This window comes from Phyllostomus hastatus, unplaced genomic scaffold (assembly GCF_019186645.2).
Source record: "Phyllostomus hastatus isolate PE091 unplaced genomic scaffold, TTU_PhHast_1.1 phas_contig_40, whole genome shotgun sequence".
Lineage (NCBI taxonomy): Eukaryota > Metazoa > Chordata > Mammalia > Chiroptera > Phyllostomidae > Phyllostomus > Phyllostomus hastatus.
In genome coordinates this window covers 58,531,405-58,558,558 of record NW_025333872.1, presented here as the reverse complement: position 1 = coordinate 58,558,558, position 27,154 = coordinate 58,531,405, and the positions used below count along the sequence as shown (strand labels likewise).

The following is a 27,154-nucleotide window of genomic DNA, read 5'->3' as shown; positions in this document are numbered from 1 at the left end:
GCAGCCATATGCTGCCCATGTGTGTGCATATCTCTGTGTGTGTGCAGGGGATTTAACCAAAAGCAGTCAATATACATCATTGAATCGATTGCTTGGCATATCTAATCTGTGTTGCACTATTTTGACTCATGGACTCACACACACACACATTTTACACTAAACCTTGATGTCAGATTCTAAAAGATACATCAAAATATTACCAGAACTTGGAGCTAATATAAGTGATTTGTTTTCTTCTTGTTCTTTTCTGTATTTAATATGAGGAAAAAAAGTTTCTACTTATATAATACCATGAACTATACTTTTAAAGAGTTAAATAGTATTAAAACTGTCATGTTTATAACATTTTGGTATTAAAAGGTTTTGTTTTGAACTTTTCTAAAGTAGTAAGTACTATAGAAGCTTTATTATGAAAATGATGACCCAGACTAAAATGTAATAGGTTCATAATTCTCATCACATCTAAAGTGAATTAACACAAGAGCTTCAAAGTACCTCTATTCTTTCCTGCGTAAACCCAGTTCTCAACAGAACTGCTAGTCCTCAACAACAGAAAGCACATCTGGCCACCCAGTGCCAATGTACAGTCTGGGCCCCCGCAGCGGAGCAGGCAAGGACCTCCAACGGGGTCCTCTGCTCAGGACTACAGTAGTCATTCTGTGTCTCTCAGATTTTGGCCTCCAGCTACACACACTGTAGTTTTCAGCACACAGCATGCTGAATCATTCTATTCACTCTTCTCAGGCACAGTCTACGCCCCACCCCTCCTGCACTAGTTACCTTCCTACTGAGGTATGCTTCCTCTTTGAAACCAGAACACTTTGTTTCTGACTCTATAATGATCATTAAAATCACAATGAAATGTTCATCCTAAAGGGAGAGACAGTGCCTTAATAATTTTTGGCCCTTGCACATCACAGGTACCTAATTCATGTTTATGGAAGTGAAATAAATTGTATTTTATGCTTTTTTAATTGGTTAAAGAAAAAACCTTAATCTTAATTAACAGAGTTTGCATAAAGTGAAAGATAAAGGAAATAAGCGTTTTCTTACTCCAAACTATTGCCTGTTATTTTAAGCTAAGTACAGACAAATGCCTAAATGGTTGCTCTCATTCAAAAAAAAATTGAAACAAAACAAAACATAAAACATCTGCCTTTATAGATACTGTTAATATCCATAAGTTATTTACAAAGAATAAAATTTTAACAATTCAACTTTCCAAGCTCCAAGAGCAGTACACAGTTGATATTTATTGACCATCACAATGAACCAGACATACAAGACAAAAAAGAGGTAAGAACTATTCTTTCGGATTTAAGGTTTTTAAAAAGGCTTTCCCATATTCAGGTTGACATACTCTGGCAACTGAGTTCTTCCTACCATGTGTCCTACAGCTAAACATTGCCCTAAAAGTGAAGCAGCTTTCCAAGACTATAAAAAGTGGGAGAAGCGTCTGGGAGCATTCCTGTTACTTGGTGTCTACTAGCATTTATAAGAAAAAAGGATGAATTACATTATCCACTCTCTAGAAATGGGATTTCTGCCACATGCCCCCTCTCCCTAATAAGGTTCTGAGGAACAAATAAACTCAGTTACATATACAAAAACCTCTATAAAAATGCACTGTTAGTGATAAAACATTTATGTGTCTGAAGCCAAAGTGATTGGTTACGTTCTAATGAGTTATCTAAGCTTACAAAAGAGCCTCACCAGCTGAAATCATACACCATATTTGAATCAACATGTTTAGAAGCAGGACATAAATTGCTGCATTCGCAGGGCCTAGGAGAAAATTATTAGCCTCTGATTACTTAACAAACCCAAATTTATTTATAATTAACCAGCTTTAACCAAAAACAGTAGCTTTGCAACACTCCTACTCTGTTACCAAAAACTCACCTTAATTTTACAGTCCATGGAACAAGACAGCAGTAAATGGCCGGAGAGAGGGAACAGCCTGACGGCACTGACGCCCTGTGAAAGGGTATTTGATTAGTTACCGATCAGAAGCATGCTAAAATCAGCTAAAATCAAACCTAAGAAAAAGGCAGTGTATCTTTAAGCAATCTAATTTATTGTTTTCTTTATTCCAAAACTTACACCCCAGGATAATCTTCATTGTATTCTAACAGCAGCCCTTATTGACACTAAACTTCTCAAGATTTCTTTTTTAACCTTAACATTGACCTCCTCACCTAAGGGGATTCTGAGTCAATCAAGCTGCCGATGCCCCACTCCTCTTCTCTTTCGCTCAGCCCCCCTGCCCTTTGCTAGGAGCTTAAAACGCTACTTGGAGTAGTAGGGATGGCAAGGATTATTAACATCAAAAGTTTTCAAGTACAATATCTTGTCCCTTCATTTGTTTAAATATTATCATAGTTCAGGGAACATCTGATCTTCTTGGAAGGGTGATGGCCTCAAGAGCTAAAGCAAAAGTGCTGAGGCTGTGGTGCTAGCACGAGCATCTATTACTCACTGACTTGGCACCCAAGAAGCAAATTGTGGCAGGAATTTGGAAGGAAAGGCCAGGGCTACCACAAGGGCAGAGGGGACCAAATCACAAATTCTTAAGTCATGGCCAATCCAGATGACCTTGAAGATTGACTCATCGCTGGTGACTGATATGCATGGATAGCTCCAAAGCCCAACTTAGGTTTCTCTTCAATTTGACTTCTCCACATCTTTACCAGAAATAGAGAATGTTCCATATAGTTAGCTGAAACTTATGTTGGCTGCCCTATTTCACATTACAGCAAACAAAAAACAACCAATTTGCTTACCTTTGTGTGTCCAGACCACACGTGAATTTGTTTTTTAGGAAGATAACATTTCTCAGGTGGCACAGTTGACCGCAGATTAACACCAACATCCTGGGGTATGTGCAGGTAAGACCGGCCTTGGTAGTCATACATTTCTTTAACTGAAACAAGAAGGTGAAGGAGAGCCATGAACAAACATGAGCCGTAGCCATGCAATCTATAGCCTTAAAATGACAAACATTTATTCATCAGGATATTATTCTACAGTAAGGCTTAGGTAATAACACTCTGGTGTTAAGGCCAACAATAGCTGAAATTTAGCTGCCTGAAATCACTGATCTTATTTATAATTAGAGGTAGTGTTTTGGAGCTCCTAAAGACCCAGAAAATATTAGATCTCTAAATAAGATCTATACTTCTTTTATTCACTTACCGATTTTAGTGACATATATAAAAGTCTTCACTGCAGTATGATTACAGTGAGGTAAGAAAAAATAATACTTGGGCCTTGTGAGTCACTGGCAAAGAATCACAAGCAAAACAGGGTAAGAAGGAAATTAAAACAAAAAATATCAGCTATTCTTTTCCCCTGCTTTCCTCTCTTGTGTCTGTCTAGGTTCCTTTTCCATTCTTTTTTACTTTCAACACAGATTTTATAATAAAGTCACCTGTGGGAATTAAATGACAAAGTGTATGAGGGGGGACCCCTGCAAAAACCAGAATTATCTTCTGAAAGCAGGCCCCTAGTAGTACAGGCTTCCCTTGCCAGGTGAGTGTTCTAGGAACCCATCTGTATCAGTGCACCCGCTGTCACTGTGAGAGGCTGCATTTGGTTTCAGTGAATTTGTTTTGAAAACTCTTTCAATGTATTACTAGAGCACCTTCCCACACTGGGCTGAGTGTTCAGTTTTTGACCAAAAACGGACTAGTGGACCACCCTCCCTATTCACCCAATCTTGCCCCAGGTGACTTTATTTTGTTTCCCTGGATGACAAAAGTCCTCCAAGGGAAATGGTTTGCCTATGTGGAAGAAGTGAAACAAAAAATGGCAGAAGCATGGGATCAAAATCAACATGTTCCAAAACTGTTTTGAGCAGTGGAAAAAAGGTCTGGATAGTGTACTGCATCAAATGGACAGTACTTTGAAGGTGACTGAACATTAAACATGTAAGAATAAATACACAATTTTTATAAATCAATTCCATTTTTTGCCTGCCCCCCCCTCCCCTGCATAGATAAAGCATTTAGTAGCATGCCTGAGTAAGCGAGTAAGCACTACATAAACGCTGGCCATTATTGTTGGTATGGCTGCAGCACCACAGTACTAAATGGACTCCTTAGAGACAAAAACTGGAGCTCAAGAAACCAAATATGGCTCCATCAAACCTAAAATGTTGATATATGATCTAACATTAGAATAATCAATACTATCAGTGCTGAATTATTCTTTACAGTTTCAGATAATCTCTACATAATTTTCAAAATACAGCTAATTATTAATGAGCCAGGTACATTCTAGAATATTTACAATTTATTTTGGTGTATATACCTTTCCTCCCACAAATCAAAATGAGTATGAGAGTCTTTTTTTTTTAAAGATTTTATTTATTTATTTTTGGAGAGGGAAGGGAGAGAGAAAGAGAGAGAGAGAGAGAAACATCAATGTGCGGTTGCTGGGAGCCATGGCCTGCAACCTAGGCATGCGCCCTGACTGGAAATGGAACCTGCGATGCCTGGTTCGCAGCCCATGCTCAATCCACTGAGCTATGCCAGCCAGGGCATGAGTATGAGAGTTTTAATCTCCAATCTATTCACATCAAAACAAAGTTTATTCTTTTAAAGTATAATTCAGTAACTGTGAGTAGACCTGCAGAATATTTGATTTGGGTTAAAAACAAAAAGTTAAAATGACAAGGGCACCACTGACACACTAAACAAAGACTCAATTCAGACTTCTTTATCATTTTAAAAAATTCATTAGCACTAAAAAAATTATCTGCAGCTATCATTAACCATTCTATCAGAACATAAAAGAGTTTGTTGTAGTTTCTTTGGAATGCAAACTGTCCAGTATAATTCTTAATATAATGAATTGTAGCAGCTACTTAATAAAGGCAATGAATATTATACAAACAGAGAACAGAGTAAATATGTGAAAGTTTAACATACAAACTGAAGAAGCATAACAAATATATTACCATGTAAGATTGTCTTTTCCTCCCCAGGTTTTTCTTCTTCCAGTTTGCCTTTTTTCTGCCTCTTTGCTGTGATTTCATCCAATTCTTTTTGTTCTTCCTAAGGAAAATAAGGAGTCAACTTTAAAAATGGATGTTGTAGGACCCCATCATGGCCTAAGTTGGTTATAAATTCTTTATAATGAGGTCCACTTTTTGCTGAAGGAATAGCTTCAAGTATGTCTCCCAGGAGAACAAGCTCAATTTGTCAACCAGATTATAAAATGATATTAAACACATAATAGGTACTAGTTAATAATTTTAAACTCATTTTATAACAAACCCATTTTTCTGGAACACCTAGAAATAACTTTAACATATTATGCTAATTATGCAAGTGAAAGGACAAAGCAATTAGAAAATCTAGTACCAGACAGGAACCTGGATTTTAGTACACAATGTTGTTCTTCAGTAAACAGTTTTTACATAGTCATAAGAATATAAACAATGCCAATAGGTTCATGACATGACTTTTATGGAAGAAGCAGTGGAACAAAGGGGGGGAAGCAGGAAACTTTTATCTATAATAACAAAGACGTCAATAGATGATATCTACAATAAATAGCAGCATACACATATATTGAGACATAATATCTCAATATAATAAAATGCATGCTATTGAGTGCAAGATATACAGCTAGACTATAAACTTCATGAGGCTACAATTTTCTTGAGCTTGTCCATTGTTGTACCCTTCAGACCTAGAACAGCGACCGGCTCAGAGACTGAAATTAGGAGGTGGGGAGGAATAGGGTAGGGGTCTGTCTATAGCTTTAGCTCATAGTAGAATGAAAAAAAATATGGATATATTACTTGGTTAATATATTGATACATTTTATATTGAAACATTTTAAATAAATTAATAAATAAATAAAATTCACATCAATTCTAAAATCATAGAAAGGCTGGCAATCTGGTACCAGAAGAGCAGCTACCATGGCAGCTTAATAGCATTATCAAGGTGATATTTATTAAAATTGTTAAATAAATCAGAAAAATATATGTAAAAATATTCTAAAGAAAAACAAAAGAAAATCTTACAGTATTTCCTCAGTTTACCTAGATAGAGAAATTTTGATGACTCATTTATTTCTCTAAGGAAATCTCAAGTTTACTGATACAGGCACCCTTCATAGAGACACAGAGCAGGCACCTGAACTGACAATGAAAAACATCAAGGCTTACTTCGGAAGGTTTAGCTACATCTTTTTCATCCACATATTTTGCCCATGGTCCCAGGAAACCATCAATATTAGATGCATCATTTTCTTTGAACTTTTTCCTCTTTTCTGTTTTCTTCTGACCAGTCTCAAACACAGTTAAACCTACATTAAAAAAAAAGAGACCTCACAAATAATTTTCTCAAGAAATAGCAGCATATATATAATTTTTACTTTATACTGTTCTTGTGACCAAAGACTCTATTAAAAACACAAAATAAAATCTATATAAATATGCTAGATATACCAAGTCATGTTATATAAAAAGGATTCAGCGTTCTAGGCAAAGAAATTTTCTACCACTGCAGTATTTTGCAAATTCTAATATACATAAAGAGAAGACCAGCTATGTAATCCTGTAGTAGTACACAATCCTTTTAATGAATTGTAGACCTATATCAGTGAATTTTACCACTTTTTGAAAGAAACTCAGCAATTTAATATTGTTAAATAGTAATAAAGCTACTTTTGAAGGAATAAATTAAAATTTATCATTTAAAAACTTAATTGAATTAAATTACATTAAGTAATTAGTAACTTATTTTGTTTACTTGTAATACAACAGCATAAAGTTTCACAAGAATCTGGTATTTCTCTTAAGTGATCTCAATCCAAATTTGACATTTAACAACATAAACCTTAACAGTAAGAGGGAAAAGAGGATGTTTCTGGGCTGGGATTTGGTCAGGAGAAGGTGGCACACTGTGCGTAGTCATTCAGTTGGAAATAGAAAGGTTCACGGGAGTCATAACTACAATTTAACTGTTAACTGAGAATCTAGCTACATAAATATGTGGCTTGCGGAAGTCCAACTTAAAGAAAAAAGCTTATCTATATTAATTCAAATCAATAATCTTTAGGTTGTATGTTGTAAAAGAATCTTGTTAAAATTCTACTTTAACAATAATCTAGCTTATACACTGAGGACAGCTTGACCACATAGGTCTGTAGCTACTAAGTGTCTTTGTACAAATAGCACATTCTGTTTTTAATGAGCATTTTATAAAAAAAGATTCCAATGGGCTGATAAGCTTTATTCAAATTAGCATTCAGAATAACTTTGCCTTATAATAACGCAAAATGAATATGAGCACAAATATGTATTTTAAAACATTCAATAACTGAACAACTGAAGCAACCTTCCAAGACAATCTCCCCAATGAAACATGTTCTGCTCTGTTAAAATGTAGCTTGACACTTAGTGTTGATAAATAAACTGCTAAAGTCAGGTATACATTGATTGTAATTTACTGAATGACTTTAACGGGGTTAGTGATATGCCAAGTACTCATAACATTACTCCCCCAAATAGGTACCATTATCTTCCCTATAAGGTTGTACACCTAGCACATGGCAAAAGCAAGCTCTAAAAACTATTAATAGTTCTAAACTGCAACACGCTACAGTATCAAATTGAAAAAAAAATCAAGAGCTAAATAAAATACTAGTTTTATTCCCATTGTCTAAAGTCAATCTGCAAGACAGTAATTACAGGTATATATAACTTCAAATAAATACCTTGATTTTTCTCAGCTTCTTCTACAGAACCAATATACTTAGTAGTCACTTGATTATCTAATGAAGGGTCCAATGCATAACCTAAAAGGAACAAAGTACAAATTACTGACTCAATTTTTTGCCATTTACAATTTATTTTAATTCTATACAAATATCCTCACTTCACATTTTCTTCACCAGATGTCGAAAATACTCCTTAACTTAGGACCAATCTTTCCTTCATGAGCTGTGTTTCTATTCAGAACAATTAACCCAAGTCTAGAGCTGTACCATGAATGACTTCAGCAGAGTAAGAAGGATCTTATGGGCTAAAGCTGGCATACTGGTGTTATATTAATTATTAAGATCCCTTCCAGCCAAAATATCCAACTGTAGTCTTAAATTTTGGAAGAGCTTAAAAAATACACATATATCATATATTTGGAAGTTTAGAAACTCTTTTTCTTCCTTTTAAATTTTTATTTATCTTTTAAAAATGTATTTTTTTGATTATGGTATTACAGTTGTCCCAACTTTCTCACCTTAACCCCATTCCCTCCAGCAATTCCTCCCCCCTTAGTTCATGTCCATGGGTCATGCATATAAGTTCTCTGGCTTCTCCATTACCTGTACTGTTCTTAACACCCCCCCATCTATTTTGTACCTACCAATTTGTGCTTCTTAATCCCTCCACCTTCCCCCTCTCAACTGATAACCCTCCAAATGATCTCCATATCTATGATTCTGTCCCTGTTGTGCTTGTTTGCTTAGTCTGTTATTTGGATTCAATTGTTAATAGTTGTGCATTTGTTGCCATTTTAATTGTTCATAATTTGGATCTTATTTTTCTTATATAATTCCCTTTGGCATTTCAAATAATAATGACTTGGTAAAGATGAACTCCTTTAGTTTTACCTTGTCTGGGAAACACTTTATCTGCCCTTCAATTCTATGTGATAGTGTTGTTGCATAGAGTAATCTTGGAGGCAGGTCCTCCAAGGACTTTCATGACTTCAAATACTTCTTCCCAGTCCCTTCTTGACAATAAGGTTTCTTTTGAGAAATCAGCTGACAGTCTTATGGGAACTCCTTTGTACATAACTCTGTTTTTCTCTTGTGGCTTTTAAGATTCTCTCTTTATCCTTAACCTTTGGCCTTTTAATTATTATGTGTCTTCCTAGGAGTGGGCCTTTACATCCATCTTGTTTGGGAATCTCTGAGCTTCCTGCACTTATATGTCTATTTCCTTCACCAAATTAGGGAAGTTTTCTTTCATTACTTTTTCAAATAAGTTTTCAATTTCTTGCTCTTCCTCTTCTCCTTCTGGCACCCCTATGATTCAGATGTTGGTATGTTTAAAGATGTCCCAGAAGTTCCTAAGCCTATCCTCATTTTTAAAAAATTATTATTATTTCCTTCTGTTCTGACTGAATGCTTTTTCCTTCCCTGTGTTCCAAATCATTGATTTGATCCATGGCTTTATCCACTCCACTGCTGGTTCCCTATAGATTTTATTTCATGTAATGCAATCTTCATTTCTGCCTGAGTCTTTTTTATGGTGTTGTAGTACCCAATGAGTTCCTGGAGCATCCTGATGACCAGTGTTTTAACTCTGCATCTGATAGGTTGCTTGTCTCCATTTCATCTAATTTGTTTTGTTCTTTCATTTGAGCTGTATTTATCTCCTCATATTGGCAACCTCCCTGTGTTTCTTTCTGTGTATTAAGTAGAGCTGCTCTGACCCCCTGTCTTAGAGCACCTGTTAAGTTGTATGGTGCAGAGCCTTAGGTAATCTCGCCAGGGCAGGGTAACCCATGTCACCACTCTGTTGCTGTGTGGAGGAGGGCTCTGAAGGGGCCCAGTGCCGCTGCCTGGCCTCTGGAGTTTAGCCTTGGAAGAAACTGTCTCCCCATTCCCACTTCACTTTCTCCCATATGCCACTGGTACCCTTCCTGCTGTTGTCCTGGCACTGAATGCCAGAAGGGATGGGTCTGTGTGAATCCTAAGTTTCTTGTCGGCCCTTTAAGAGGATTTATTTTTTTCTGCCACCCTAACCATCCTGGTTTTTACAGCCAGAAGTTATGGAGACTTATTTTCCTGGCACTGGGACCCCAGGCTAGGTGGTCTGGACTGAGGCTGGGATCACCACTCTCCATGGCATCCCTCCTGTTTTTTACCCACCACATGTGGATGTGTAACCACCCATTCTTGTCTCTGTGTCTCCACGCTTCTCCACATCTCTGCCTCTCCTACCTATCTGGATGACTGTGGCTTCTTTAAATTCTTGGCTGTCAGACTTCCACACAGCTCAATTTTCTGACAATTCTGGGTGATAATGTTCTGTACTATAGCTTTGTTTTTTGCTATTGTGCATAGAGGCGAGGTATGTTTACTTATGTCTCCATCTTGATCGGAAGTGCAGAAACTTTTTTTAATAGATAATACATGGTTATCAAATTATATCAACTATTAATATTTTTTAAAAAGAATCATATGTAATCTAGCTATTATTTTGAAAATCCTATTCTGAGTAAAGACAGTGTGTCCTACCAGTTTTAAGACAATACATTTCTACTTCATAAATCATTACTTATATTTCCTTGGTAAGAGAAGCAAGGGTATTAATTAGCATATGAATACACTCCTTCAGCTAGAGGTAAGAGTGTGGCTACATATAAATGTGGTCTTCAATGGCTTATGGGAACTTAAGCGAAAAAAGTATATATTAACTCAAATCAGTTTTTTCTTAAGTGGGGGTTGCTAGTATAATCAATGTTTGGTCAAGATCGATTTTAAAAATCTAGCATATTCACAAAAAGAACTAGATGATTAATCAATTGAGGGTTTAAAACCCATGCAAATAATCATGGAATACATAATAGTATCAGCTTATTTTTTTAAGGGTACATCTTAGTAGGTATACTTAACATTTTAATTTTTCAGCTAAAAATGAAAAGGATTGTCTTTAGAAAAGCATTTGTCATCAAACATACTTTTCAAACTAGCTAAGGATACAAGTGCCCAATTCACCCTAGTGATATGCTTAATATAGAACCAACCACCTGGCTATTAGCTCATTTGCATATAGTTTTTTTTTTCAGTATTTAAAATATGCTCTTAGCCAGAGGAGAGAGCTTGATGGCAGAAAAGCAGCTTTGGAATAGAATTTGTGAAATCACAGGTTCAAATATCATGAGTTCTTTTATCTTTCATCTCTGTGATGTACAAGTGTTCTGTAAATAACGTATTTTTTTAACCTCATCTAAGGACATTTTTTTTTCATTGCATTTACAGAGAGAGAGAGAGAGAGAGAGAGAGAGAGAGAGAAACAACGAAGTGCAAGAGCAACATCATCGGTTGCCTCCCATATGCTCCATGACTGCGGACCGAACCTGCAACCTTGGCATGTGCCCTGACCAGGGACTGAATCTGCAGACTTTCAGTTTATGGGACAATGTTCCAACCAACTGAGCCACACTGGCCAGGGCTAAATGCTGTGTTTTCAAAAATGAGACTAGATAAGGCTTACATAAAAATTTAAACACAATACCCCAAGTTAAAAAAATCCTCATCTCAATCATAAAAATGTATCTAGAATGTAATTGTCTTGAAGGAAACTTATGTCTACATAAAGTGTTGCACTGTGTGTTTGGAGGGATGAAGTAGGAGGCAGAGAGGGAAGGGTGACCCCTGGTCCTTCCTATATGAACTGTGTAAGCACCAATCCCCAGCTCATCTGGTCAGAGTCTTATTTCTGAGAAAAGGAACTTGTGCTCTCCTTTTCCAACCTCTGTGGTAAAATCTTTACTGCTACCACCACCATTACGCCTAGTGCCCCCCAACCCAGGTAATTAGGGGTTAAGAGTATGTTTCCTTTACAGGTAAGAGAAGTTAAATATTTAGCTGTCTGTCCTACTACAAGTCAGTTAGTAAAAGAATAAGATGTAACTCTAATACTACAGAATTTCAGTCCAATTGATTTTCTACTATTCTACGTCTCAAATAAATGAATATATTTGCATTTTAGTTCTGAAATATTCTCATTTGTCTTTCTGAAGCTTATTCTCCATTGTATCTTTTTAATGAAGCTAATGTCTACATTTTTCATTTGTAGTCCTATTTGAAATGGCTGTCAATTTATTACTTATCCTTAAAATTATAAACACTAACATCCTAAAAGGTAAATGAGAAGTGACTTTAAACAATTTGCAAAAGAATGGTGGTTACAAATACACGCACACCTCTAAGATATTGCGGGTTTGGTTTCAGATACAGCAATGAAGGACTATTGCAATAAATCAAGTCATAATCTTTTTGCTTGTGGAGGGAGGGTCTTTAATTGGTAAAAAATGCAAAATCTGTGAAGTGCAATAAAGCAAAGCACAATAAAATGAGGTAAGCCTATATAAGAAAAAACCTTCAATCTTACTAGTAGCTCAAAAGAATAAAATTTTAACAGAGATATATTTTTGTTTATCAAAAAAACAAACAAAGGAAAAATGATTATAAGGATCTTGGGTAAGGAGAAATAGGACTTTCGTACATGGCAGTATTAAGATGGGAGAATTCTTTTGGGGAGCAATTTGACAATCTATAACAAATGCTTTAAAAACATTTATATTCTTAGTCCTATTCTGAGAATTCTCTTTAGAAAATAATGAGAAAAACTCAACGTTTTATGCACAAAGATATTCACCATCACATTTTTAAAAAGTATTTTACTGTAATTTAATATATATATCACCACATTTTTAACAGCAAAAACTGGAACCAATTTGAACTTTAAATGATTCAAGAAATTTTAATATAAATATCTTCATTCAGTAGAATATTTAAAAATCATTTAAGAAGGTTAATAAAGAGTTTCTAGTATTGATGTTAAAACTAAGTTACTGATAACGTTGGTGAAACTAAAGGTATTTAAATTCTATTCTCCACTTCTATATACTGGTGTAGAGAAAATTCTGGGTGAACATAGAACAAAGGGAAGAAACCTCACTGAGAAGCCCCCAGGAAGACTAGTAAAGGAACAAGCGGGAACCCAAGAAGAAAAGGGAGGAAAACAGGACAAAAGAATCACACAAACCATTGAGAGGCTGAGAAGTCAGGAATAAATACCATAAATAGGAGCCAAGAGCAAAACTGTAGAACGAGTAAATGGAATGATACAGCAAACAAGATTATCTTTACTGATAAGGACCCCACCGGCAGGTTTTGTGATAAACTAAATGTACAATGTGAATCTTCCAGAAATAATAAACTTAGATTATACACTGCTACCACTAACCATGGCAGTAAAGTATACCCCAGCAGAATTACAGAGTGATAAATATAAAATTTAGGTATTCACGTGCCATCTCCTTCTATGTCTTGTAGACAACACCAGTACAAGGTCTGCTCCCTGGTACTCTGCAAATGAGGGAAGGTAACAGGAAGTTCTCACAGTCTTACATTCTAAAGAGCGAAAGAAAACTCTTTGTCTCACTCTCTGAAAGAAATCACTATCTGAGGTTAGACGAAAAATTTCTATGAGAAAACTACATGACTTTTAAATCAATAGAAGCTATACTTGCTTAATACTTGGGGGATAAAAAAAAAGACTGCTAAACCTAAGACTGATTAACTACTTTATTAATTAAATTTCAAAAAAAATTGCTCTCTGTTCTAAGATTATAATAAGGGAGACAAACAATAATTTTCTTTGTTTTGCAACTTTATTCTAAGCTGCCTTCTATAGAATAGCCACATTCATTTTTTGTCTTAAATTTCACTGAATAGTTCAACCTGGGCGCCCTAGCCCCACTCTTTCCCAATGGGAAAGGCAAAAATCACCAGCTATTAAAAAAAAAGTTAAGGTTATTTCTGAATGTAGGTCTAAAGACAACTAAATAATTTTAAATGGTTACTCTTTTCTATAGGATAATTTAAGAAAGAAAGTAGGTATCAAAATAAGCTTATTTGGACATTTTTTCCTGCCTTGTTTTAAGGTAGACTTAAGCTATATAAATTATTGCTTAAGGCCCTTGTAAGGTCTAAGAAAATAAGCAAAGTCTTTAAATCTGTTTTATTATAGGCTAAGATATAATAAATTCATGATGCAATAGAGTTAATTTTTATGCATTGCTTATATGCTTACATGGATCCCTTATACAAGCAATGGGCGCAACGCATTTATAACATTTTGTTGAACTGGAAGTGTCACTGAAGTCTTCTGGGAGATTGCAGAGGGTCACAGTCATGGCTGTGACATTGGGTTCACAGTTAAGTCAATTATAACACCTCACCATGCTGAAATACGATCTAACAAATAACAATCTTTTCACAAGTGGTTTTTAAGAATATATTGTGATGAATAATTAAGACTACTAAACTTCTAAACTAATTTAGAAATGAATCTGTTTGCATCACTAAGTATTAGAAAAAAGTAACTTTCTAACATTAGAATATAATGTAAATTATAACACAATCAATGGATTATTACATAGCTCTTAACACTAATAAGCTTTGAGACTGTAACACTGAAAATGTTGGTGATAAAATAGTGAACAAAAAAGTGAAATGCAGAATATTCAGTTTAGAAATGTTACCGCTCTGTAATACAAATATGAACATGAGAAAAGACCTGGAGGGACAAAGACCCAATGCCGAGAGTAGATCCTTTGGTACAGGGGGATTATGAGTACATTTTTCTTCTCTTTTCCCTAAATGTCTAAAATGTGTTTATATTACCTGTTAATGAAAGTAACTGTTACCAAAAACCATCACTGAAAACATAATGTTGTTCAAACTTTTTTGGTCCTATCTTATGACAATGGAAGTTAATGGAAGATAGGAGAGAAAAATTTGTTCAGAACTTTAAAAAAATCCAACAGTAAGAAATAAAAGAGTTACTAGAATTCTAACTGCAAAGAAAACTTTTTAAAAAAGACAATATTGCTGGTATCTAAAATGTGACTATTAAACCTATTCTAAAAGAAATTCAGAATTTTCTTTTTCAATTACTCTTTTGAGAAAAATATCAGCACAAGTACTTAATTCATAAAGAGGATAACAACTACAACAGCCGTAAGTCATTTACTCTGTGAGCCCACCCCTATTAAAAAGGTCTTTAAAGCAGAAGGTGATCAGCATGTCCGTCAAACTGCAGGTGTGGATTACAGGAAGAGAAAGCAAAGGCAGCACCAAATATGGACAAACCTGATATCTGTGACCAGAACCCTGATTTGCCAAACTCTCAACGAGGACATCATAAAGACCATCTTCTCTTAGAGAGGACAGCCAGCGTTGTATATGCACATGAACCTTTTATATCTTGCCATTGATAGCATGTGATTATTCTACCTAGTATATTTGTAGCCATTCTATTTCCTGACGTCCTTCAGTGATCAACAGAAAATTTTTCAGTGATAAGATCTGAGAAACAGAGTAAAGTCAACTAGTCTATACAACAAAAAGTGTAACCTCTTAATCTATCCTGTCATTTACTAACTTCGACAGCAATCTGCCCCTAATGGACATTCAATATCAAGTACAATGACAGAGAATACCCTGTTTTTAAGACCACAGAATGTTTCTAGTACTCAGAAATCATGATAGAATTAGAATGATAGCTAAAAACATTACTTTCCCATTTGTATAATTATTTATAGATGTGTATTAGAAAAACACAATACCCTTTTTGAAGGGTATTGAGTTTTCTTACACACACCCCCCACTTCTAATAAAGTCAAACTTGAAACTGTAAGTCTAATTACCTTACCATATGTGGCAAAAGTTCTTCTTTGCTGTTCAAACATAAAATCATTGATATGAGCTGGTTCAGCATATCCAGAAAGCATATTTCTAGGGGCAGCCATTTGCTGTGTCCTAAAGGGATTTTCTGGTCCAAACTGTAACATTATTTAAAAAAGAAGAAGAAAGAAAAAAACTTAAACTCTGAGTACATAAAGATAAAATTACTAGGATAATATACAATGTATAATGTATTTTCAACTTGAAATCATCCGAAGCTGAATAACCTAACTGGGAACATGCTCACCCCACTTAGTTCAGTGCCACTGGGAGATGGCTGCTCAGGACAGTTTGCCAACCTGAGGGCAGAAGGAAAGGAATCCAGCTCATCCAAGTCTACACGTGGCTCTTTCAAGTTAAACTAATTAAAACATTCAGTTCCTCACTCACACTAGGCACATTTCAAGAGCTCAAAGGCCATGCATGGTTATTGGCTACTATATTTCCATTACAACAGGGAGTTCTATTTGACAGTGTTTTTCTAGATAACTGACACTATAGTTTTGTTTAAACTATGATGTGGCCAGGTTGGGGTAACCTTTATATGAATAATGGCACCATGATGTAATTAAAAAAACACGTTTCTTCTCAACTAGATTATGAGTTCCTCAAAGGTAGAGACTTAGAATCCTCAAAACTCACCACAGGGCCCGGAAAATAGAAAGCACTAATAAAAGAAAGATTAATCCGAATACCATTGAGGGCAGAAGACGGTAAAATAGACAATAAAAGTAAAGTGCTTGAAAAAGTCTCCAGGAAGCCCTGGTTGGTATGGCTCAGTGGATGGAGTGCCAGCTTGCAAACCAAAAGGTTGCTGGTTCGATTTCTAGTCAGGGCACATGCCTGGGTTGTGGGCCAGGTCCCCAGTTGGGGGCATGCGAAAGGCAGCCAATTCATGTATCTCTTATACATCCACGTTTCTCTCCCTCTCTTTCTTCCTTCCTTCCCCTTACTCTAAAAATAAATAAATAAAATCTCTAAAAACAAAAGAAAAAGTCTTGAGGAAGAGACATTACGACTGTAAATAAAATTTCTCCACTCTGAAAAGTCAAACTATGAAAGCCTACACAAAATAGCACCATTATTACCTATTTGTTTCTAATGCTTTGAGTTTCCAGAATGGCTTTCCAAATGTTATTTAATCTGTACAAAAATCCTGTACAGTTAGAGAAGTATTTGCATTCTCATGTTAGAAATGAAGATGAAGGTAAAATATGATGTATTTCACCTGCCTTAGAGTCAACTGTTTTATTCATTAGAAGAGCCAAGGCTAGAAGAAATCCTAATCTAGCATTCTATTACATAATAATATTCCTTAAACATACAACCATAGCCTCTGACTTAAAAAGAAGTTATTGGGAAAATTCCACTCTTTTCCTTTTTTGTTTTTAAATAAAAAATAAAATGAACCTCCCTCTTCAGAAATAATGGAATCAGATATGATATTTTTATCTGAACTCTGGAAGGTGTACTGTCATGATGAAACATACTGACATTAGAGCATCTTAGGTCACTGGCCTTAGAGACCACATTTTCTATGATATACATCCAGAGCCATAAATGTAAAGTTATTCATCTTTTAACCAGAAGGTTGCTTCCTCTAAATATTAATATTATATTATACACCAAAATCTACATTTAAAGAATGTCAGATTTGTCTTACCATGTTTCTGCTTAAGAAAATAAATTACAATATTTTTTTTATTGATAGCTTCCATTTTAAAACGATTCAATCTTAAAATATCTCATTCATATATAAAGCTTTTACTACTATTTATCTAAATTAAAATAAAGGAGAATACAACACATTGTAGTCCATGTTAGCTTTTCCTGTGCTGCTAGGTGAAACAAAGAGGAAAAAAAATAGAAATCTAAATTGCTGAATGCTGGAATTTTCAGTTAACTTCATTCAGTCATGAAATTTATTACAAAACAAGAAACATCCATAAAATTAAAGATAATAAAATGATCTGAAAGTTTCCTAGATGCTCTACCTGCTATAGTTAGCTACCATCTGCATAGCTACACGTGATTATTTCTAAAACAATAAAATCCCCACTGCTCTTATTGTTACTTCTATCATATATAACAAACTACCAATCATAACTATAATTTCCATTTGAAAGTGGAAAATACAATTTCCACAGTCTTCTTTTATTAAGATTTTACAAAAGGAGAACAATTATTCTATAGGCCATACATATCAAACTGGCTCTAATTTTTAAAGAAAAATTCTCAGTGTTAAAGAACTTTGATTTCTATACAAATACAGATCCATATATTACAGTTAAGTATATCTTAATGTGGTATTATTCCTAACTCAGTCTAAAAATTTAAACATCCTTATGTTTTACTTTTTAAATTATATTTTATTGATCATGCTATTACAGTTTTGTCCTGATTTTTTTCCTTTGCCTCCTTCCACCTAACAATCCCCACACCTTTGTTCACGTCCATGAATCATGTGTGTAGGTTCTTGGGCTACTGCATTTGCTACACTGTACTTTCCATCCCCACAGCTATTCTGTACCTACCTATTTGTACATCTTAATCCCCTCACCTCTTCACCCATTCTCCCCTACTTCCCTCTCATCTGGCATCTTCCAAAACCTTCTCTTTATCCATGATTCTATAGCTGTTCTTATTTGTTCAGTTTGTTTTTCAGATTCAATTTTTTTTTAAATTTATTGTTGTTCAGTTACAGTTGTCCTGTCTTTTTCCCCTTTGTTCCCCCCAATACCATTACCCCCACTCCCTGTCAATCGCCCCCAATTGTCTGTGCCTATGAGTCCTCTATTTGTGATCTTTTGCTTGCCCCTTCCCCGGCTACCCCCCTCCTACACACCTTCTGGTCACTGTTAGTTTGTTCTTTATTCAATTGTTGATAGATTGTAATTTTTGCCATTTTATTGTTCATATTTTCATCTTCTTTTTATTAAATAAGTCCCTTTAACATTTCATATAATAATGGTTTGGTGATGGTGAACTCCTTCAGTTTTTTCTTGTCTGGGAAACTCTATCTCCCCTTAGATTCTAAATTGACAGCTTTGCTAGGTAGAGGAATCTTGGTTATAGGTCCCTTCTTTTCATTACTCTGAATATTTCTTGCCAAACTCCTCTAGCCTGCAAAATTTTTTTTTGAGAAATCAAATAAGTCTTATGGAAACTCCAATGTAAGTACCTAACTTCTTTTCTTTTGCTGCTTTTAAGATTCTCTCTTTATCTTTAACCTTTGGTATTTCAATTATCATGCATCTTGGAGTGGGCCTCTTTGCATCCACCTTGTTTGAGACCCTGTGCTTCCTACACTTGTGTGTCTATTTCTTTCACCAATTTAGGGACATTTTCTTTCATTATTTTTTCAAATAGGTTTCCAATTTCTTGCTCTTTCTCCTCTTCCTCTGGCAACCCTATAATGTGAATGTTGGACTTCTTTAAGTTGTCCCAGAGGCTGCTTGTACTATCCTCATGTTTTCAGGTTCTTTTTTCTACTTCTTGTTCAGATTGGGTGTTTTTTGCTTCCTTATATTCCACATCTTTGATTTGATTCTTGGTTTTATCCATTCTACTGTTGTTCCCTGTAAATTGTTCTTTGTTTCAAGTATCCTTTGTTTCTGACTGGATCTTTTTATGCTGCTGAAGTCCTCACTAATTTCCTTGAGCATCTTTATAACCAGTGTTTTGAACTCTGCATCTAATAGACTGCTTATCTCCATTTTGTTTAGTTCTTTTTCTGGAGTTTTGATCTGTTCTTTCATTTGGTTCATGTTTGTCTCCTCGTTCTGGCAGCCTCCCTGTGTTTCTTTCTATGTATTAGGTAGAGCTGCTTTGACTCAGTGTCTTAATAATGTGGCCTAATACACTAGGTGTCCTGTAGGGTCCAGTGGCACAGCCTCCCCTATCACCCAAGCTGGGTACTTGAGGTGTGCCCTTCATGTAGGCTACGTACACCCTCCTGTTGTAGTCAAGCCACGGTTGCTGCTGGCAGATAAACGGGGGATTCACCTAGGCCAGTCAGCTACAGGAACTGGCTGTGACTACTGAAGGCCAACCTCTGCCCTCTGTGCAGGGGCAGGGTACTGGTGCTCCAAAATGGTCTGTAGCTGTGTACTGGGTGCATTAGTCCTGGGGTTTCCCAGGAAGTACAAGCCAAGGTCAGCCCCCACCTGTGTTTTGCTCTGGGCCACGCTGCCTAAGCTATAAGGCAATCTGAGAGGGCTGCTACTTGTCCTGGGCTTAGAGATTCCCAGGGGAAGCCAAGCTGTGAATCTAGGCTGGCTGCTGCTAGTGCTGGGTCTGGGGCTCACTGAGGCCAGCTGTTGCTTGTTTGAGAGGATTTAGAAAGTTGTGAAACAAGAACCAAGATCAGCCATTCATATGGAAAAGCATGGTGGGTGGGCCCATAAGCTGGGTGGGGTGGAGTCTCTATAGATCTCCAGTACAGGTCAAACAGTGTTGTCCAGGTTGATGGAGTTTCAGATATGGCACCAGTTTACTGGCTCTGTGACCCAGTAAACCCCCTGGGAGGGTTTAGAGAAAGGACAATGGCCTCTGCTAACCTTGATGCCAGACACTCCAGTTTCTCCCTATATATCACTGGTGCCTTTCAAGCTGCTTCCCCAGGGGGCTGGAGCTCAGAGGAAGTGAGTCTGAGTAGATGAGTCTGTGTGTGGGTTTTTAAAGAGGAACTGCTTCGGGGGGTCCAGAAGTTTCTTCCACGGACTCAATTCCTCCTGGATTTTGCAGCCAGAAGTTGTGGGGACTTTTCTTCCTGGCACTGGAACCCTGGGCTTGAGCCTGGTATAGGGCTGGAATTCCTTGCTCTTGAGATATCCTTCCTGAGTTTCTATCCTTCCTGAGTTTCTATCCTTCACATGTGGGTGTGGGACCACTCCGTTCTGCATCTGCATCCTTCCTACCAGTGTGGATGGAGGTGTTTCCTGAATTCTGTAGTTGTCGGACTTCCATTCAACTTGATTTCCGACAATTCTGAGTGACAGCTGTTCTATATTTTAGTTGTAATTTTGATGTGATTTTGTGAAGTGGTCAGCCGTATCTGCCTACGTTGCCATCTTGACTGGAAGTCATCTAACATCCTTAAGTTTTAGGTATATTTATGCTGAGACATCAAAAAATATTCTAATGATATAGGAAGCTGTCTGGGGGATGTTCCAACTACTTCTGGCTCACCTTAACTGCCTGGTTACTGGCAGCTATTGAGTCTGACCTCACAGACATTAAATGTCAACAGACAAAGGCAGAGAATGTTACTTAGTAAGACTCTGCTCTTCTCAATTACTCAACAAACAAACAAACAAACAAACAAACAAAAAAACGCTTCCAGATGTTGCTGGTCTCTGTGAATGTGCAACTCTTTTAATTCTGGGTTAATCATTAAACAACAAAAACAATAAAAAAGCATATAAAAAACACATAACTGATTTCCAAATACTTTTTTTCAACCTTTAATAGTTAAGTGCAAGTTTGTAATTCATCAAGTGATTTTTAAAAATACATACTCAAGTTAATTAGGTATGAGTATTTAATAGTTCTTAGCTAAAACAATATTGAAATATGTAGTAGTCAATTATAATTGTAATCTCCTATATAAAAATATACACATTTAAGTATCAATTCAAATGACTACACACCCCAAAATGTGTGGTGTTCCTGGGAGAAGTAATTTTCTTTGCATTTTTCACCTTAGTGATGTACTTATAGAGTTGGGAGAAAAGCATTTTTAATTTGTTAAGGCAATGGTTGATAAGCCTACAGATCCGTACAGTATAAGGCAGTGATTCTTAAGTCTTCAGTGGGTAGAGAATTTGAGGGTCAATATCTTAGCAGTATATAATAACATCACAGGATTAAGGGAATTTATACTAGTAAAATGACATAAGCATGTACCCTGCACACCCCACCGTAGCCTACAAACTGGTCTTCTAGTTACAGAACGACTGCTAACAGTGATCTAGACTCAAATGTGCAAATCTGTCACTTGCTGGCAGTATAATATGAGACTTGGTTTCCCTGCTATAAAATAGGGATAAGAGTATTTACTTCATAGGGTTGTAATGAAGTCTAAAGGAGATGGGAATATAAATTTACAAGCCTCTCAGTACGGTACTTGGCATACGGTAATAAAAGGTAGTTTTATTTCATTAGTTTCTATCCTTGTTCTTTTCCATCATGCAAACCCTTACCAAATTCACCTTCCTATATTCAGCTTTATTTATGCCACTCTTCCCTTAACGAACCTTAGAAATCAAGACCAAATTTATTAAATCAAGACCAACTCTTCACCTTGGTCCCCAGAGCCCTGTGCAATGTTATACAAACTACCATTCTAATCTTACCTCCCATTCTCCCCTACTGAGAATGATTTAAGCATTCTTGTTCTTTAGAGCTTCTATGATTTAGCTCATGCTGTTCTCTTCTGCTTGGACTCTTTTCTCATAAAAGCCTTCCTAAGTATCAGTACCAGTAACGGTAATATAAATAACAGTAAGTGCTACCATTTATTAATGCTTACTGTGTCAGAGAGTTTCCTAAGCATATCATATATTATCTCATTTATCCTTATTAACTCAGTAAAGTAGAAATTATCTTCATTTTTATCTAACAAGAAAACAAAGATAATCCAAAGTCACATCAGACCAAAACAGCAGCCTGTTTAACTCCAAATCTTATGTTCTTAACCTGGGTTGTATTGCTTACTATACTATAAATACTATTTCTTTCATGGAACATTTTCTAATCTTTATAACAAGATGCAACCTCTCTTTAAACATGAATAGTACTTTAGAGACACTATAAGAAATAGTCTGGTCTCTATCTTTTAAAAAATATACTTAGCTTACCCTCTCTGGTAAACACTAGAGTTATACTTTGTTTCTAACAATGGATTCTCAAATATGGGAACTTGAATTTCATCTAGCAAATCTCCTGGTAATACCTTTCCAGACTTGGTCAAGTTACATACATCCTAGTCATAAAATCCAAAGTTAATAATATGTTATGTCTCAGACAATTCATTTGGTAACCAGGAAAACCTAGTTTTTTTTCACTTTTCAGTCTCATCATTCTTTTCTTAAATTGTGGACAAGCAGTGAAGTGTTTCTAATGTAAACTAATTTATATATATTAGGTTGGCCAAAAAGTTTGTGTGGTTTTCTCCATAAAATAAAAGACACACTTTTTCATTTTCACCAATAACTTGTTGGATTTGGATATTTTCAGTATGTCAGCTATCTCCCATGTGGTATAACATTGATTGTTCTCCCTTAATGTCTCGATTTGATTGCTATCAACTTCAACTGGTCTACCCAACTGTGGGAAATCTTGATTTCTCTGATACCCAACCATCAGCCAGTAAGAAATCTCCAACATTAAACTTTGCAAACCACTTTTGACACTTTTGATCAGTCACAGCACTCTCCATACACAGCACAAATCTTTTTTTGTTTCTGTTGTTTTTACCTTTCTTGAAATAATAAAGCATTATATGCCGAAAATGTGTATTTTCTTTCATCTTCAATATTAAAATGGCTACACAAAAATTCACCAATTTTGATAAGTTGTTTTTAAATGCATGCTCGTAATGACAGCTGTCACAATGAAATCTAACAAAATTGTTTCAAATGAAGTTAAAGACCACTAAGTGCTACTAGAGCCATCTTACAGAAAAAAACAAAAACTTTTTGGCCAACCCAATATTTAGTGGGAGGCTGCCTATCATGAGAATACAAAAGGACTGACAATCCCACAATGCCTACTGCCTTGTCAATATCACCACCAAAAATCTTGATCTTTTAAATTTTCTTGAAATTTTTGAAAACTGTAATCAAATAGCCATTTATTAGTTATATACAGGATCTAAAAATTTAAGAAAAATAGATTTCATAGAAAATACATATACTGACATAGGAATGTCATATCCCACATTACTTAGAATTTTCTCATTTTCTAAATTCAGCAATCCTATTTTATTGAAGTCCTTTTCATTAAAAAAAATCATGAGGCATATAAGTAATATACAACCTCTCTTCAATGTGATGGCTAAAATGGTGCTAAGGAATATGGGACAGCCTGTAGTTCAACAGGGTGAAGGATTTAAGAAATAATGGAATGAAATTTAAAATGTGCTATAGCCTCAGAGCATGAGAATGAGATTTTTGCTTGCTATATACCCAGAGAATAGCTAGAGTACTCTCTAAATACTACCACTGACATCACTGGCTGTGCTGCATATTTCAATTGCTATATTTTAAGCGACTAAGCAGGTAAATTTGACTCTGCTTTATCAAAAAACACAAAAACCAAAAAACCAATGACTATACACTAAAAAAGGAAAAATATTCAAAAGTACCTCTTTTTCTATCAAGATGCAATAAGATTTGGCTCTTTAAAGCGCTCCTTAACAGCCCTGCCACTAAAGACTCTTTGTTTTATGACCATTTCATGGCATTTCTATTTTGTCAATCAGGCATTCTTTTTCTTTTAAAGGCAAAATAGCTAGAAATCTTGTCTTTTCTACAATTCTTCCTAAATGCACAATTGTCACTGTTTCCCTTCCTCACCTTCTTTAATGTATCATCACACGGAACAAAGACTCTGTACGATGCCTTACGCAGAGCAGGCGATAAACCCTGAGACTGCTTTTGAGCAGTGACCACATCAGTACGGCACCTCTTTTTAGTGTTTAGCACAACAACATGCATAACCAGATGCTTCATAATGTACTGTGCAGTAATGATGTTAATAAACCAAATTCTTTTTCACTAATGGTTAATTTGCAATGTGCCCTTATCAACACTGAGAGGAAGATGTTAACTAAGTTCACATTTAAGAATCAGATATTCTGAGATTTCCTTTTTTCAAAAGCAATAGTTCAATGCTACCAGATGGTTCTATGTTGGTTGGTAAACATTAGTGGATTTTTAAAAGTATTCTCACAAAAGCATATACACTATTTAAACTTTTGTAGAAGGACATATTTTCTTTTTTCTTTTTAAACTGAGATGTAGAAGATATATAACAGAATATATTTTCTAAAAGCTTAAATAGTGTACTTTTGTGAAAATTTCACCATTTAGCTACCTATGTATAATTTAAATAGTTTGGTAAAAGGCAGAATCTTAAGTACAGCATGTTTTCTCACCTCAGGAGCAAACATGGTCTCATAGGTAGGATTATATTGAACCTCTTTGACAGCAGGGTCAAGGTGAACTCCGGTCTCCAAATCTTCCTAAAAGAAAACCAAATGAACATTAAATATCTGATAACTAGTTGTTTTATTTTAAAACTACACTAAGTCATTTTAACACCAATTTTACGATTATTATATTAGTGCCACATAACTAACAATTTAATAAACAAAGACTAATAAAAGTAACATATATAAGTATAAAGGTTAGAATGTATAACAAATTTTTTCCTTTCAAAATACTGACTTTAACCCATCTGAGCAAATTAAAAATTTCTAAATAAGTTAATATTACTCAAAGCCTTAAATTTAAGAGTCCAACCCCCCTCTTCTATTAACTCAAAAAAAGACCTGCTCTTCTAGGTCTAAATTCAGAAGCACTTTCTTTATTCACCAAACTTTACTAAATATATACTCAGATGGCACTGGTTAGGGACTGCAGAGGAAAACAAAAGAAAGTGGCAGGACCCAAATCTAAATCTCAAGTCTTATCATCTGTCAATGTTTCAACCTTCTTAAAAACCTCATCTCCACTAAATAATCAGTGGTAGTCTCTTTCTTGTGTAACCCTACCACTTATGTATTTTCAGACTATAAGATGCGCCCCTTCCCCATGCCACCCCTGCCCCACATTTGGAATAATGGTTGTTACTGCTGCTGTTGAGTTCTGTTTACATTTACATTCATGAAATATTATATTATTTATGTTATTAAATATTTTACATTTTTTGCTTCAAAAATTTTTTTCCTATTTTCCTCTAAAATCTAGGTGCATCTTATGGTCCGAAAAATATGGTAAACATAGCAATTCCCAAATTGGTATCTCTAGACTGGACCTCTCCCCTGAACTCTAGAGACTTGTGTATCTAACCTTCAATTTGTTATCTTTTCTCCCACTATGTCTAACAGACACCTCTGGTCTTCCTTTCCCTAATGACTCCTTCCAGCCTTCTCTAAGTTTACTACAATGCCATCCTTCCATTTGCTCATGCGAAAATTCCTGGAGTTATCTGACTCTCTTTCACTCTCACCTCAGTCCAATTTATTTCACACCTGGGTTATTGTAATAGTCTCTTAACAGGTCTCCCAGCTTCTTCCTATGCCCAGCAGCCTCACTCCACATAGGAGCCAGTGATTATTTTAAAATATTCATCAGATTATATTATTCCTTTGCTCTTAAACCCTCTGGCACCTTCCCTGCTCAGAATAAAGGCCTAACAAAGGCTTACAAGGCTCATTACCAGTTCAGAAAGTAAGTATGGTTCCCTGCGGTAGTCTTATAGAACATCTTTGTCTTCCTGTATTGTCCTGCCTTAGCTTTTACATACTAAAAAGAAGTTTTTATAGAGGTTTTATTTCCATATTAAACATGTCATAAATATCATTTAATTTAATTGGGACATTAAAGTTATGCTTTGAAATTTTAAAGGAAGTTACATGTCATTTATAAATTATATTTCAGTAAAGCTGACATTACAAAACTGCTGTTATAAAATTACGACATTTGAATCTAACTGGTTGGGAATTTACCCTCCTTGACCTGTCCCTCTTTCTCCCCTCTACCCCAGCCTCTGTCCTCATCTAGCCCTGTGCCTGTGCTCACTGTAGCCCAGCCTCATTGTCTCATATGTCATCCCAGAATTCACCAAAGGACAATCCTGCCTGAGGGTCTCTGGACTTACTGTTCCCTCTTCTTGGAACCTGGATATCTGCATGATTGTTCTCTCTTCTTTCAGGTCTCTGCTCAGTTTTCCTACTTTCCCCTTACACCTTGCTTCAACTATTGCCATTATACTTATCACCACCTGACACATATATATTTATTGTCTACCTCCCTCCGCTAAATATAAGCTACACAAGTTGGATTTTATACGCACAAAAGTATCTTTTTTAAAAATATATTTTATTGATTACACTATTACAGTTGTCCCATTTTTTCTCCCCCTCTGCCCTGTACCCTGCCCTCTCATTCCCCACCTTAGTTCATGTCCATGGATCATACATATAAATTCTTTGGCTTCTCCACTTCCCATACTATTCTTAACCTCCCTCTGTCTATTTTGTACCTACCATTTATGCTTCTTATTCCCTGTACCTTTTCCCCCATTCCCTCTCCTCCTCCCTGCTGAAAAACCTTCATGTGGTCTCTATTTCTGTGAATATGTTCCTATTCTAGTTACTTGCTTAGCTTGTTTTTGTTTTCTTAGGTTTGGTTCCTGATAGTTGTGAGTTTGTTGTCATTTTAATGTTCGTATTTTTTATCTTCTTTTTCTTAAATAAGTCCCTTTAACATCTCATATAAAAAGGGTTTGGTGATGATGAACTCCTTTAACTTGACCTTATCTAGGAGGCACTTTATCTGCCCTTCCATTCTAAATGATAGCTTTGCAGGGCAGAGTAATCTTAAGAGTAGGTCCTTCCTTGCCTTTCATGACTTAGAATACT

General features: G+C 35.7%; 1 protein-coding gene across 1 annotated transcript in view; it reads right to left on the bottom strand.

Annotated features, from left to right (window-relative positions):
* The window catches only part of CDC40 (cell division cycle 40), a 52,006-nt gene that overhangs the window by 14,685 nt on the left and 10,167 nt on the right, over window positions 1-27,154 (bottom strand). The window contains exons 2-8 of the mRNA XM_045844080.1: window positions 24,665-24,751; window positions 15,473-15,602; window positions 7,735-7,815; window positions 6,182-6,321; window positions 4,961-5,057; window positions 2,784-2,923; window positions 1,903-1,977 (exon numbers count right to left, since the gene is read on the bottom strand). Of these exons, the coding sequence (XP_045700036.1) occupies window positions 1,903-1,977; window positions 2,784-2,923; window positions 4,961-5,057; window positions 6,182-6,321; window positions 7,735-7,815; window positions 15,473-15,602; window positions 24,665-24,751 (750 nt within the window). The remainder of the gene's footprint in view (window positions 1-1,902; window positions 1,978-2,783; window positions 2,924-4,960; window positions 5,058-6,181; window positions 6,322-7,734; window positions 7,816-15,472; window positions 15,603-24,664; window positions 24,752-27,154) is intronic.